The sequence below is a fragment of the Vanessa tameamea genome, chromosome 16 (genome assembly GCF_037043105.1).
Source record: "Vanessa tameamea isolate UH-Manoa-2023 chromosome 16, ilVanTame1 primary haplotype, whole genome shotgun sequence".
NCBI classification, from domain to species: domain Eukaryota; kingdom Metazoa; phylum Arthropoda; class Insecta; order Lepidoptera; family Nymphalidae; genus Vanessa; species Vanessa tameamea.
Window position 1 is genome coordinate 11,264,591 of NC_087324.1, and position 17,214 is coordinate 11,281,804.

General features: G+C 32.6%; 1 protein-coding gene across 1 annotated transcript in view; it reads left to right on the top strand.

Moving 5' to 3' along the window:
- LOC113394249 (uncharacterized) overlaps window positions 1–17,214 on the top strand; it is a 305,225-nt gene that overhangs the window by 269,026 nt on the left and 18,985 nt on the right. The window contains exons 9-11 of the mRNA XM_064217365.1: window positions 4,664–4,772; window positions 5,668–5,890; window positions 15,400–15,494. Of these exons, the coding sequence (XP_064073435.1) occupies window positions 4,664–4,772; window positions 5,668–5,890; window positions 15,400–15,494 (427 nt within the window). The remainder of the gene's footprint in view (window positions 1–4,663; window positions 4,773–5,667; window positions 5,891–15,399; window positions 15,495–17,214) is intronic.

Sequence of the window (17,214 nt, forward strand, 5' to 3'; positions counted from 1 at the left end):
TTAATAAAATGATTTATAGTTTCCATTGGTCGTTGGTCGCCTGCTTGTCATTGGGCGCCTTAGTCTGTAGACTGTCTGAAGGATACATTTGAAGGGCGAGTAAACCAATGTAACTACAGGGTCAGAGGACATATTGCCGATGTTAAGGATGATTAATATTTCTTAATATGCTAATTTCTATTAGTACCCTTACCAAAAGTTGACCCATTTCACAGCCTGTCTACACATTTTCAATTAAAAAAAAAAACACTTCGTAAACCGTCAATTGACAATTTCAATATTTTTATTTTTAACCGACGAAGCAATATGAATAGTTTTACTTCAAAATGGAGGCAAAATAAATTACGTCTAAACACATTTCAAAACTCGTATATATCTTAACAGTGTAACGTGCTAAGTAACCCGACATTGGAAGGCCCTCCACTGGAGATAGTTGGCACAAACTATGCTCAGCAGGCGGGTTAGATTTATGGTTTGTAATATTTTAAGAATATGCTACACGCTAGTTCCGTAGACTGTGGCAATATATTTAGTATCGTTTTAATATCTGCGAAGAAAAATTGCGTTTACTTATTATTTAGCTAGAAGTTGTTTTATGGCATAAGTAGGCGGACAAGCATGGGCCACCTGATGGTAAGTGGTCACCACAGTCCGTAGTATTATTGCGCTGAAATAAAATTTACTACTCCTTACATTACCAACTGAACTTGGGATCTGAGATGTCATGTGCCTTGTGCCTGTAGTTTGGAATGTAGATTGTGTTGAGTAGAATAAGCAAAAAATATGGCAGTACGAATTTATACAAGCATTGTTATTTGGTGGTTGAATATGACAAAGAATAAAACAATATACATATGTTCTGGTTTGGAGAGTTTCACTGAGCCAGTGTTACTGATAATTACGCGTTATCAAATAAAAAACACAGTTTTCTAAGGAATTTTTCATTCAACACCGAAGGGCTGGTAAATTATAAATACAAGTTAAGCCAATAATCTGATGATAGTTAGATCTAGGCCCGGGTTCGAACCTGCAATCTTCGGTCATGTTCTAATCAATGGGCCATCCCAACTCTTGCATAATATTATCGTCAGTGCAGAGGAAGCGAAAGCGCCAATTTAGCAAATGAGATTTAAAGTTTAGATTAAATATCTAACTTCATTTTCAAAATGAACCGTAATCTTTCTTTTAAAAAACAAAAACATTCCAAAATCAATACATACTTTATTCAAGTAGGCTCATAAAAGCAGATTTGAATCATGGAAATGTAAAGCTACCGCCGGTTCCGAAAGTAGAATCATCTGGTAAGAACCGGCAAGCATCGAGTACCGGTCGTATGTCGAAGTTATTGATTTAACATACATATATTTTACTTGTGACAAAACACTACTGATGGATCACTTATAAATTGTACATTTATAAAGTGTTGTATCAAACAGACTTGACTTACTTGGCAGAAATGTAACATGTCGATGAGTCAGCTTTCCCGAAACGTCAGTTGATACGTGTCATGGGAAATACGTCTCGATAAAATACTCGTATTTTAAACCTGCAGTGCGATTCTGTGAGAAATCACTTCGTTAGTCACTCGTGAAATATTTAAAACCTGTTTAGAATTATACGTGTCTTTATTATACGTGTTATTATTTTAGTCAATGTTACAACCCGTATCGGAATAATCTCAAAACAATATCTAATCCTAAGAAATAAATAATGAGGTCATTTTGTTTTTGTGTTAAAATTTTATAAAACCTCAAATAATTTCATTTCTCATTTAAATGGTAATACGTTTCACGATGACTTGTTTGAATTCTCGTATGATATTCAAGATGCTGCGAGTGTGTAGGAATATGATAGAATGCATGAATATTTCATAACTCGGGAATTCGAATTGTTATTTCCTATAAGCTATGTATCTGCTTTTCAATCAGCTGACGGAATTGTAAACGAATCGTTCTATTTTTATAAACATACGTCATATAAGATTCTAATTTGCTCATATTAATATAAATATATGTGCGCAAATTATAAAAAAACAGAATTTAATCACTTTTGAACTTTATTCTAACATCAATATCAAGCTAACAAACCCTGTTTTTAAATATACATTGAACTTTTGCGCTCATTAATCTTCTAATACGTATAATTTATCGATCTGGGGCTTAAACCCAGGTCCCCGGGGTCTCCGACCTAATATGTAACCACTAGACCAACGAGACAATATATAATTTATAAATAATTGTATTTAACTAACATGACTGTATTTTTAAACGTTGATAAAGAGCAAATACTGAGTTTCTTGCGGTTCTTCTCGGTAGAATCTACATTCCGAATCGTAAAAGCCTACTTGAATAAAGTATATTTTGATTTTGATTGAATTCACGCGAAAACAAACGTTCAAAGTCAGTTTACCCATTTATCGTATAAATACATTTATCGCAAACTAAATGCACCTTCATAAAATAAATAGAATATACTCTATCGAAGCAAAACCATGATAAATTGTTCAACTTTCGTACATTATAAATCACAGTAACATTTCACTTTGTTTCAGAACGAAAATTCATGGCATAGTTTTGTACAACGTAAATATTAGTTTATATTTTTAGCTAACACTCATGTTTTGCATAAGCCAACGAAACATAACGACTGCAATGAATAAAAGATTTTTCAATTTGACGAATTGCCGTACATTCGTTTTTATTAAAGCTGTCACTGTTTAAACATTCAATATTTGCCTTTGTTTAATATAAAAAACAGTACGAACAATGCACGTTTTCCAACTAATTACCAACATTAAACGTCAAACAGGTGTAAGGGGAATGAGGAAGGCAATGTCAAGGGGACGGGATCGCACCTGTGGCATTTATATCCATAACTATTCGCTCAACGTTCTATCAACCCAGTAGTAACTATACATTGTATATGTATAAGTGTGTGTCTTGTTGTGTGTGTGTGTTGCTCGCCTTGTGTATATATTCCGTATACACTTTGAACTTGCTAAATAATTAAATAAAGAAAATCTATTCTAAAGTGTATAAATCTTTCATGATAGCATACATATAACAGTTACTCAATCATTCCAACTTGCTTGATTTCTCAAATACTAAAATTTATATCATAATCGATATGACCGTCTTTGGATACTTTCAAATCATTGTTGATCCTTTAATAATAATTTCATATAAAACCAAATCTTAAACCATTTGTACAAAAGGGAAACAGGTAATGCTGAAACTATTAGTAGACTTTACTTGGTGGTAGGGGTATCTTCCACCAAACAGCAGTACTCAATATTACTGTAACTAGAGGTACAAGGGACATAACGTGTTAGTACGCAAGGGTAATGGCGCATTGGCGGTGTAAGAAACGGATAATATTTCTCAAAGCACCATTATCTATTTCACCCCCGTACATCATAAAATATACCATGCAATTAAATGTGAAAATACGAAAGCGAGAAGCGATGGAAACGTCAGTCTGACGTCATACTGTCTCCGAATGTTGAATTTAAAAGAAAACGCTCACCAAAACGATAGTGAAATTGACTACATAATCAATTTTCTTATAAATTATTTATAAACTAGCACTCATTGTTGATTCTGAATTCCGATTCCATGTTTATTCAAACGTAACTTGAAATTAATTTATATTTAAGTCACCAGATGTTTTCATAGTTATGACTGCAACTGGCTTCTACGTTAGCATATAAATATATATACTCTGTTCCAATCATAAGAGGAGAAAGCCAAATAAATAAATAATAAAATAAATATGGATTTGCGAAAAAATGGCGAATTGAACGTCGACGGAAAGGAATTTTGGAAGTAAAATTAAAGTAAATATAATTAGTTAAGTATAATGTGTTGTATTATAAATAAATATATATTAATCATAAAGTTTTAGAAATGCACCATATAGCCGAGCTATGAGCAAATCGTATGAAATATGTACGTAAATTTAAGGTTTGTCTATCTTTATTCCTATTTCGAATGGAATAGGCTATAAGTCGCTGTTTCTAAAATATTTATTTAAATTACATGGGGCCATATTGATCTATATTAAGTGCTCAATGTATTTAAAGTACTTAATTTGTTAAGGATTAACGCTGTATTGCTTTAAATCGCATCGAAAATAAGCCATTATTTCTCGTAAAACATATAAGATAAAAAATGGTTACTGAAGGCTATCCCTAAGAGATAGACATATACCATCAAAGACTTTTTTATAGACCGTTTTAAGGTATACAAAACTGTAGTACATTATTTTTATCTGTCTCATAGCTACCTCTAAAATGATCGGTATTTCTCTACTATATTATGCATGCGTTATACATACGTATAAACCTTTCTCTTGAATAACGCTATCTATTAAAAGAAACCGCATCGAAATTCGTTATGTAGTTTTAAAGATCTAAGCATACATACGCATAGATAGATAAAGGGAGGCGCCTTTTATATACTATGTAATGATTCTCTCTCAAGCATGTTTTTCAGAGTCAATGCAAACTTTATCCAAGCATAAAATCGAGTCTTTTAATTGGACCGTTGCTGTGAGGAAGATGAAAAAGCCAATAAACTACGTTTTCCCTTTATTAAATTAAGCAGGGTTTTTATTGTTTCCGAACTAAAATTATACCATACTAACTATTTACTTTTGATTGCAGTTGCAGCTATGATTTCCTGGAGATTATCGAGTCAAGTATGGATAATGCTACGGATTTGGGACCCGAGGAGTGGATTTCGCATGAACACGGCTTCGGTTCTGAAAATGAGGTACAGTTTGTCAACTTTGTTTCGAATGCCTTTGAAACACAGCAAATTGCTACTACTTAGATGATATAATTGGTATTTTGAATACCCATATCAGGTATAGGTAGCTATATAGGTAGTAAGTTCATGGAATTCACGATTGCATCTTATTTCTTTGTTATATTGCAATTTTATAACATAAAATGGCCTGTGTTTCTTTCGCCGGTACTTCTCGGGTTAGGGTATTTTCTTTTTCAAACAGCTGTCTAGCTTAGTATATTGAGTTAAATTTTGAAAAGAAATATCAGACACAGACACGGTAAAGTGAGAAGTCACGAACGTGTGCAAAACAGCATAATGACGTCATGCATTTTCACACGTCCTCTTTAGTAAGACAAGACATAGTCGAGTTACTGAGCAAAATGTATAAAATACAGAATTTGATTTTAAAAGTGTTGAGCTAGTAATATGTTTCGTCGATAATAAGTACCTTATATTCACTTTGGAATAGCTTAATTGTTGTACACCTTACGAACTAGGCACACAAACACTTATTTTATTGGTTATTACAAGTAAATCGTTACTTAAAGTAAAATTGTATCGCATATACGTTATTAAAAGTGTTTATAGTTAAACTCTGATATGTCCTGTTTCATTTTGATGCCAATCGAAAGAAGAATTCAATATATTATTTAAGCACAATAATAACCCAAAAAATTAGTAGGTGTCTAATTTCAACGAAATTCTATCACATGTGTATCCACCGTCCGGCATTGGAGCAGCGTGGTGGAATATGCTCCAAACCTTTTCCTCCAATAGAGAGAAGGCCCGGCTGTGGAAAATTTATAGGATGTTACTATATATATATAAATCCTAAAGTTTGATATTCTTTTAAAGATTGTTATTATAATATCAATAGGTATGGGAAGAGTTGGAAACACTTTTGTCCGAGTCGGAAGCGGTGAGCGCGGGGTGGTCGCGCGATACACATACGGCCCGAACTCGTCGTCTTTGCGGCGACTGGAGTGGAAAATTGAAGCTCTTGCGGTATCAATCACGCGGGAACTCGCTGCGTTTGCGGTTCCGTTCCGATCACTCCCGACACTACGCTGGATACCGCGTTAAACTAACTCTAACGGATAGTAAGTATTCATATTTATGTAAACCTGAACTCTTTATAATTTACACACATGTATTTGATAAATAATTATTTTGAGTTCAGATTTTTAAGTATAAAATCTAAATTACACAGATTACGCATATATCTTAATTTTTTGTTATACTTATAAGCAATAATCATAAAACAAAATGCCTTTATATTTATAACAATTACGTTCTTTATTCATGATATCATTGCTTCGAAGGAGACTTAGTAATAAGAGTTGGAGCAACTCAGTCCAAGACAAAATTGGGACGTTTCCATTTGAAACGTGTAATATAAACGTTACGCTAGAATTAAGCTTTCAAATTTGTATCGCCTCGCCTTTAAGAAGTTTCACAAGCTATTCGTGTAAGAAAAGACACAGGAAATGTTCTAAGATATTTAAATATATTTTTTGTTATTTTGTATATATTTAATGTTATCTGCATATTTATACATGAGCTTAAAATAATATATGGTCGTTTACCTATATGTTGATAAATAAAAATATTGTCGGCGGCGTAAAATATTTAGCGTGGACATAGTTCTGTCTATAAAAACCGATTTTCCTGTCCCAATGCGTATAAAACCAGTATCCCGGGGTAATAGAATGTTTGATAATACGTCAAAAATAATTTAAAACCTTTCAAAATTCTCACAAACAATCAGAGCAAAGCTCAGTGGATGGTACAGATGGATCATAATCGAAGATTAAGAATTTAATTTCAAACAAAATCGGGTGCTAATAATATGCTTATATTCATATAAAGGAATATTGTATAAAAATATGTATGTGTCGAAATAAATTCAGACACATATACGCAAACTTAGAGTTGCGTGCTCAACTTACACTAAGCAAATATTATAAATGAAATTTGTTCAACGTTACAACGAAAATACTTTTATTTTTCTATTATTATTTTCTAACCCATAAATTCCTGAATTAGGCTTCATAAACAATACGTAAGAAGCATTACTTTAAGTCCATTCACAACCCCACAACACATTGATTCCGATATATATTTGGTGAGTTTATTTTAACTTGTGCAAAGTCACCCCATATAACTATTCCACTTGGGTCTTATAAGACATCTGTTGCTTGCTATAATATTTTACCGACATCATATTCCATATAAAATGATCGCGTGAAGAACAATGTTTTTCAATTCAAACTTCGACTTCGGTTCCGACGGAACGAGTTCCGAATGAAACTTCGCTGTACGGAACAAGTACGGAAGTCGCCGCGTCCACTGCAGCGTGAACTAAAACCAACTCTCTATACAATTAACAATAGAATTCTAATTCGCTTGTCTCGACGCAAGCAAATAACTTTGTTTTACACGTGGAACTTTTCAACGACTAACTACCCTAGTTCGAATAGAGCTCAAATTCGCTGGTTTTGGCGTTTCTAATTGCAGAATTTGAGTCTTGAATCGAGGATCGTAGTGCATTGGAATAAGGCATTATATCGCTTAGCAAATAAGTTGATTAAGTTAGCGATGCGATGCTTTTAATTAACTGCACGCGCTTATTTCTCATAATTTTTAATGACGCAATGAGGATTCTTGTTCCCGCTCGATTAGTTTTGTGTGCACTTTTTATTTAAAGCAACGAGATCAGAACGATAATTAGCGCCAATAGTTCAACATACAGGCTGCTAGGAGCTATGGATCGCAGGTTATATCAAGACACCTAAGGTTTTAGGTGCATTTATGTATTAGCTCCGATATTCCTATCAAAAACAAGGACAGAAATACAAAAAATGTATTCCGGACTGAATTGTTCGATATAACTTACAAAAAAAACGCGAACATACGTTACCTAAAAAATAATTAGTATGTGGTATTTATGTGTTTTTAATTATTTATATGTAATTCTGTATGTAAATAAATTATATACAGGGCTAATTATAGTATCTTATTTTATTAACAAAATTTTGTTTATAAAATGAACTTCGATTTGTGTAACTAATGAAAAATGTTTTAAATCTGACCTACGAAAACAGCTGCTTTCATTCGACGAGGACAAGTAAAAAACTTCACTACCTCGTTAACTCGTTCATTCATCCATTCATTCGCAAGCTTCAAGCGAAAGAATTTTTATCACGAAAATTTCAACCTGTACTCCAATTTAGCGCTTAAAGCGCTGCGTCCGTTATTAAATAACTCAAGAAGCGCTGAATGAATGGTTGTAGTTCATCGCTGTAATAGATGCTTGACATTGGACCTCTCAATGCAGCTTTAAATTGCTGCTGTGTACTATGATTTTGATGTATCAGTTAATACATTATATACAATTGTACATATTATAATAGAACCTAAAATGTTAGATTTAAAAAAAGTTCTTATGTCCTTTTTAAATTGAATTTAATGGACTAATTAGGACAAATATGTGTTTTACATTCTCGTAATCAAATGGAATACAATTCTAAATGACCGAAATATATTTAGGTGCATGTAGTAGTCCCAGAGGTACGAAACTTTAACCAGTAATCGCTTTATTGTAAAGAATTCAAAGTATACAATTATTAGTGTAATAATGAGAACCCGCACCTCATGAGTAATTTTCATGTATATTTTGTTAATAATTATTTTTCTTAATTAATGAATAGGTTCAGATCTTTCAATATAAATTGTAAAGAAACTAAAAACGGTACGAATAACAATATTTCTCTCTAAAAGTGTCACGACGATGTGACAAACGAAGGGTTTTTCCAGTAATATCTCTCAATGACCCTCAGTGCAAAACTTAAGTGGTGCTTACCAGACTCTTGGAAGTCATGACCAATTTCATTTCATAAACTTTATAAGAAAAGTTTAAGGTAAAGTGTTATAAATGGTTCTAAAGATAAAACGCCAATTTGATAATCTTCGTATTATTAAATTAATACTTAGGAATAGCTAACGCTTAAATCCTTAAGAGAATTCCGCCCAAGGAACTCTCATTTTTGCTGGTAGGAACCCATCTAGTGCGTTAGAATTTAAATTAGAAAACCACGTCACATATTTTCGGGAATGGAAACTACCATCAGACTCCTCCTGATAATTTATTGACAGAAAAAGCCAATAAATATTACCCCATTAACTCCACCAAGGATTCAAAACATCATCATCTGCAGCAATACAACCTTCCCAATGAGACAGTTGTCACAGACCAAATTGTGATAAAGTTCCTACTCTTATGGGAACATCTCAAACAACAAAAAACGTTTGACTTAAACATGATAGAAGGATCTATAGAGTTTGAACAATAAACTCTTATCCAAATATTTTGATATTATTCTTCATTCAGCATCCGTAGATTGTAATCCAGAGCCCCGACACGAGATATGCGTATAAATGTATTTACATTTCTGTTATTATGGTAATGTAGAAGACGTCGGATTGTTGTTCTCAAAGTATTTGCTTTGATAACATATCGGTTCTTGGTTCCTTTATCACTGAAATGTTTTTTAGATTTCTTGTCCACCTTTTACTTTTTTTGTGAATCCGCTTTGCCTTTCAATGTTTATTAAAAATCTTTCGTGATATTTGTTGTGTTACTTGATATTAAATACACATACGTATTTATGGGACTGACGTAGCTGCAGCAAAAGTGGACAAAAGTCCTAAAATTAAACAAGAAAAAAAATATATACGTTTGCGGTAAGATTAATGCCTACAAACACTAATCATATCAGTCTAATTTTGTTTATAATTCGTAATACAATTTTCTCTAAAAATATTACGATTATATATACAAAGAATATCATGTATTTAATTCTGCCAAATGATCAGCGTTGTGAAATGAAATGGAAGCTCTAAAAATTCCGTTTGACGGTCGAAATTAAAATCATATCCACAATCTGATTGAAATCCAGCTTATCTAACTGTACCATAGTTACTGCTAATATATTCGTCAAGACCTTTCGACTCAACCTTTTTATTAATGTAATGTAACAATATTTCACGAATAAGGTTCTTTATTTACATTCAAAATGTATTTAATTATTCACTAGATTCAAAAGCACTTTCGAACTGTCATTTGTTCAAATAAAATACAGGCACTTAAATAGATATGCTTTGCATGTAAAACAAAGACACGAAATTGATGCCTCTACACCATCCACAAATATATTATGGTAATAAGTGTAATTGTTTTTTAACATGAGATTTATTAGAACGGTTCAATAAAAAGTTAGAATATAAAATGACAAATTTTGATTTGTTACAATAAAATTGCTAACATTTCACTGATCGATTTGGCAACTGTTCGAAGTAAAATTATCTAAAGTGAACGAAAACTATCTACGTATCATGCTCGTATCTCCAGTTACATCAAGGCACCATTAGGCATGTCAGGACTTCCATTAAGTATCTCCCATATCTAAACGACTGAAAGACTGCCAGATACGACGTCATAACGTAACCTAAATTCGAATATCGCTGTGCTATAGTGACTTTTGACCTCTTTTTCGGTTTACAAATAAAGTGCAACTTAATCATGACTAATAGGAAAACTGATAGTGTTACTGCAGCCGCAAGAGACATAATATTTATGTCTCATTTATAATGTTTTATGGAAATGGAATGGAGTTATACTAGCTGTGCCCGCGACTTCGTGCGCGTTGTTTGAATTTAAGTTATTTGGATATTGTAGCGTGATTTTATTTTTATTCTATATATAATTCTAAAATAAAAGTTACTCCCATCGAATTCGGTTCAGCCGTTCCAGAGATTAGCCGGAACAAACAGACAGACAGACAGACAAAAATTGTAAATGTTATTTTGGTATATGTACCGAGTATACATACATATGCATTTAGTAAAAATGGGTTATTTTAATATTACAAACAGACATTCCAATTTTAATATATGTATAGATAGCAATTTTTCTACCACCTGCTTTTATGTAATATATGTCCATATATTGGTTGGGCTTTATGCTAGCCGGTATGGGTAGGCTACCCACTCATCAGATATTCTGTAAACAGCAATATTTAATATTCTTATGTTCCGGTTTGAAAAGAGTGTAAGCCCGTGCAATTACAGGCACAAGGTTGTCGTGGATATCTTTTACAAAGGGCCCTTTTTCATCTATGTTGTACTTCAGACAAAAATCAATAAGGTAAAATTTCAGAAATTGCCCCTTTTAAGTAGAGCAGATGTTTGAAAATAACAGTAATCTAAAAATTGTTGGTGAATGATATGCTCAACAATATATTTTATTTAGAATATATACATCTCTCGGTCAAGAGAATTTATTAGTTTGCTTGAGAGAAAAAAATGTCTAAGCGTTAGACAATTTGTCATTTATTTTCTTATTTGCGATTGTCTGTAAAATTCCATTGCCAGAATTTCAGAATAAAAATAAATTCCAGTTATGAAATGTAATAAAGCTTCAGATTACGATAGGTTTTATAGTGGTTGACATTTTGATATGAAGTAATAAAATAAAATCTGAGCGTCATACGAGGAAATAAAAACATCCAAATATTAAATACATTTAAAACTGTTTTTATACCATTTCATTTTAATTTTATTAATATATCATTAGTATTGAGAAATCATTTAATTTATAATTTTTTTTGACTATTTTTTTTTTTTCTTATATCATAACAAAGCCACGAACTTGCTAAATGAAATTTTTCATTAACAGTCTGTAAATTTCCCACTGCTGGGCTTAGGCCTCCTCTCCCTTTGACGAGATGGTTTGGAGCATTTTCCACCACGCTGCTCCAATGCGGGTTGGTGGATAATGAAAATGAAACATACTAGGAATAATAATTTAAGGGTCATTTTTCCCATGTGGTATAAAATACAATCACAAAAAAATCATGATATCATTTTTTATTCAAATCAATCCGATAATATCAATACATTTCCTCATCTGTAGTAATGGAAAAACTTGGCTTCTCATTTTCATATTTACTCGTATTTACATTGTATAAGAGTCAGCCATTTTCTGTTTATCTTTCCTGCCAATATGAATGCAATATCGAATACGTAATAACTTCCACGACTTGCATGTAAAGAACCCAATAACATTATAAATATCGAAGCATTTATTCTGCTATTTAATATCTGAATTTGGTTTCGGTTAAATTGGTTTTTTTTTCAATTAATTACGTACTTAAAAATATCTCACGCGAGGGTATAATATTTTACAGCAGAACTCTTAGGGGTCGGTTACACCTTTGGTAATTAGTTACATTAATGTGTCCGACCCTTTAATAGTCAAATTTTCTGGTATTAATCATATGTTAAATAACTAAACGTATCTTCAAGCTGGTTCTCCTCTATTATCATTATAATAACAAAATATATCTTAGTTGGGGTAACTAAGATATAAAAAAAAAAACAAAAAATTAAATTTCTGTGGAAAATAGAGAATACGTGTGAAATTCTGCACTTAATACAATACCGATTTCTTACAGGCAACCTCATAGTGAGATTAGACCTAACAAAGGCTCACTGATTGTCACAAAGACGCTTGCAGGGCGTGTAGGGCTTTGTGCAAGCCCGGCTGGGTATGCTATGTTCTAGTGTGAAATTGACTGAGCTAGTTCAATTACGAGGCCTATAGCATCATTGAAGTCATGATTGAAAGTGGCGATGTATCAACGGTGTTAACGGTACCATATATCTAGCAGGGCGATGATGAACACATGCAATAAGATTGCACATTTGGTCGTCTGCTTTCCATTTAAAAAAAGCATATTTAAAAGAAAAATATTAAGTAATTGATATATATGTATATGAATGTTTAGTTAAAAGTTAAAATAGAATGAGATTATGATGTATTAATAAGTTTTCATTTTGAACTATGATAAAATATTACCAGGTCACATACCTCGAGTCTTAGTTGCACTTTTTTATCTTCTATATCAATGTGTAGGATACTGATATAGAATAAAAGAGCTGGTTTTCTATGGCCTTCGATTTCACAAGATGTCAGATCGCGCCAACGTGCCGATGGTAATATGCTGTTCGGATTCGGTGGCAACAGCCCATCGGTGGACCAAATGGCAGTATGGGCTGTTGGTGGAGAACAGTGTCACATTGCTATTCATCACGGATTTAGGTGGTGTTTCCTTGGTGTTATATAATTTAATATAGCGATGTTATTAAAAATCTAGTGGCGTTTATATTCAAATCACTTGGAATGACAAATTTCTAACTGACTAGGTCAGTGTTTAATTATTTTTTTCTTTCTTTTATGGCATAGTTTTTCGGTCGAGTATATGGGCCACCTGATGGTAAGTGGTCTCCACCGCTCATAGATAATGGCGCTGTAAGAAATATTAACCATTTCTTTCATCACCAATGCGCCACGGGAACTAATGTTATGTCCCTTGTGCCTGTAGTTACACTGGCTCAATCACCCTTCAAACCGGAACACAACGATACTGAGTACTGTTGTTTGGCGGTAGAATGTCTGATGAGTGGGTGGTACCTACCCTACCTAACTTCCTACCTACCCAGACGGGCTTGCAAAAAGTCCTACAACCAAGTAAATAAGGATATATCCTAAAAAATATGCAAGATATTAGTTTATTCATCTTGAATGATATATGAAAGAATAATAATTTGAAAGTTCTGCGTTAATCGCATTATTAGTTTTTTCGTGAAACCGAAATAATAAAACAAAATATACCATTATGTAATATTATTAGGGTCACTTTCTTTGAATTTACATTTTTAGCTGTCTGAATTTTACTCAAACGATATCCTTTTGAAACTGAACTTTTTGAAATATTTTCCAAACGCGTCGAATATTGTATAAGCTTATTCAATACTTGGTCATAGTTACTTTTGAAAACATCTTGAGGCGGCTGTCGCGGGGCGAGTTATTCATGAGAAAACGTTTTAGCGATCGGATCCAAGCATTTGAAATTTAACATATCGTCTGTTTTTTTATTTTTTGTTTTGTTTATACAATTTTGTTTATAATGTTGTTGTTGTCGTTTAAATAATATGTTGCACATTAATCTGTCAAAAAATGTCTTATTCGAGACTACCAAAATGTATAAATAAACATTCACTTCTATAAAATAGTTTGAAATATGGAACAAAGATTAATAAATTATTTAATATCGATTATATTTTGTTTTTTTTTTTAAATTAAAATTATTTCTCTTAAATTCGCAAATAAATAAACTTTCCATTGTTCATGAATCCTTATTCGATTGTCATATTTAGTGACAAAAAAATATTTATGTTACTAATTAAATATTTGTGTGAATTTTTCTTTGAAACTTATTTAATACTATTAAAAAATAGTCGATTTTGTCTTTTTAAAAAAAATGACAATTTAATATAAATAGCACAGAAAGTTATTTTACTACTAAATTTACAAAGTGACGAAGGAATCCCTTGATAAAACCTCGCTTGTTATTTTATCCTCCTCTAAATAATAAAAGCTAATTTAACAATTGGAGGACGTTTTCATTTATAAAATTTAAGTTGAAAATTTATAGTTTGTACTAATAATAAGTTACTTGGTGTGTGCAAATCCTGGGTACCACTCACTCATCAGCAACAATACTTTAATTTTAATTGTTGTCCAAGGTACAAGCGATATCACATTCTAGCATCCAAGGTTGGTGGCGCATTGGCGAAGTAAGGACTGGTTGATAGCCTTAAAGATAAGTCATGAAGACAGCGATACCCTTAAAGATAAAGTTTAATGGTTATTTCACTACGCTTCAGATTGGAGGTGTATATAAATGTCATAGAAATTCATGAAACGCAGAGGTTTACTCGCACCGTATTCCTTAACGGGCACGAAAAAATAAGTAAACACAAACAATCGTTGGTACCATTGAAGTAAATAACAATTAAGTCCTGATCTACATTTGAATTCGCAATGTGTGGTTTAGATCTACGCTATTACTAGTGGACCTAATCTTAGCTGTGTTTGTTAAGTCAACAACTTCGCTAAATTAATCATGTACTAGGGGGTACGACACTTGCACCAGTACTCAGAATCAAATATTGACTTTGTATTTCATTGAAGAATAAGACTAATTACAGACATTCTTGCTGGGTGGCTACGAATGGATGGTAGCTTTACAATTTTATTGTGTTTGATGAAGATACAAACGTTCTTATAAGAATTTAATTATAAATCGACCGCTTACCATCAGGTAGCCCATTTTCCTGTCTGTATAATAAATTACAACCATTATACAATTTTTTTCCTATTGCGTGTTGTTTTTTTTATTAATTTAAAACACTTAAGTCATTTTATTTTAATTGTGCTTTGTAAATTATATGTACACCTGTAACCTGTTAACTGTGTCATATTAAAAAATAAAATACATAGGAATAATTAAAATAAAATTATCTATTAATGAGATATTTATTTATTAAAAAAAATTAAATCGAAACTTTATCCACTGATAGTGGGGGGGGGGGTATTTTTTACCCAGAGGTCGTTAAGGTTGAATCCAATACTTTTTCAACTGGCTACTTTCATACATGCATCGTGTTTTAAGATAATCTATAACAATTATTTTTGTTTCAACAGCGCAGTCATGTATGGACGTGAAGCAGATCCTTTTCAACGGCTATTGTTATCTCTTCTCCGGCTACCCCCAGGCATCCTGGACTACAGCAAAGCAGGTATGAACAATGAACAATGAACATTCTCTTGTGTTTTTCTCTGAAATTGATTTCTATAGTCATTCTCTCAGTTGTTACCCTTCTTGCAAATGTTATCCGTAGAAAAGAATTTTCCAAGTTATAATCTGTTTCCTTTTAATGTTTCTATCTGTGTACTTTTCAAACTTATTTTTAGGTCCTAGTCTTTTCTTAATACGTAAATTAATTATCGGGCGAGTTTCTTTGGTGGGTTAAAAGCATTTTCAATGATCAGGACCACAATTAACGAATTAACTAGAAAAGTGATACTCACAAAATTGGTACAGAATTGTTACTCGACTGCATTCAGTCTGCTGCATTTGGAGGTTACTCACAGTTCCACGCTTCAAACTACTAAGCGTCCAAACTACCTCTGTTGCTAACTTAAAAAATCTTCTATCATTGTAAAAGGTTATTATACTATGGAAGGAAATTAGCGAATTCATAGACATTGGGAATAAAACAATTTAAGTATTATTTATTTTTTATTAGCCGAGATGGCCTAGTGGTTAGAACGCGTGCATCTTAACCGATGATTGCAGGTTCAAACCCTGGCAAGCACTACTGAATTTTCATGTGCTTCATTTGTGTTTATAATTCATCTCGTGCTCAGCGCTGAAGGAAAACATCATGAGGAAACCTGCGTGTGTCTAATTTCAACGAAAATCTGCCACATGTGTATTCCACTAACCCGCATAGGAGCAGCGTGGTGGAATATGCTCCAAACCTTCTCCTCAAAGGGAGAGGAGTCCTTAGCCCAGCTGTGGGAAATTTACAGACTGTTAATTTTAATGTATTTTATCAGGTGGACCCTTTCATTTTATAGAGACACTAATATGGACAATTTAACTATAAAATAATTTGGCTTACTGACACATAAACAATTTACCGTATTAATAATGTTAGAATGTATACATACATAAAGATCCCCAATTAGCCAACGTCCAAATTACACCGAGCAGGGACCCAAGTTAACGATAAGTCCCAAAAGATCCAAGTTAATATTTAATTTTATATCCCTCTTGGCAATTGAGCAGAAATTCTCAAGGTTTGATGACTCCCTTACGGAGTCAACAAGAATGGTGAGCCATTTGTTTGTACAGGGTTATTTCGATACCTCGCAGGATTATATTATTATATTTTCAAAACCAGACACAACAAGTTTTCAAGAGTATGATATTCAACCGGAAGCCTGTTCTTAGCATATTACGATGCTTGCCCAAAATATCTATTATGTCGCCAAAAATATTAAATTGCTAACAGTATTTCTATATTGTAATCCAACATAATTTCAAAATATTCTGTTAAAATTCAAGGTTAGTTCTTCACAAAATATATTGGATTTTTCTTTCAAGAGGTTTTTAGTAATATCCTGGAACAGCTGGACAGTTTGCCTTTATGAATCTGAAGATAATTTCGACTCTCACTTCAACTCTTACTGGTGTTACAGTTCTTTCGGATTAAAAAAAGTGAAAAAATAGACAGAGATTGTTTTTGTGAACAATCTTATGCACTATAATACGTTCGGTGCATTTGGATAGTCTCCCTTGAGAACAGCAAATGTTGTCATAAACGTATAAATGGACTCTACCATTATAATATCTTAAACATAAATAGATTTAAAATAATTATAATTTTGCCTTGAAAAATATAAATCTGTACAAAGTACATTAATCAACATCATTAGAAAATCATTTAACCG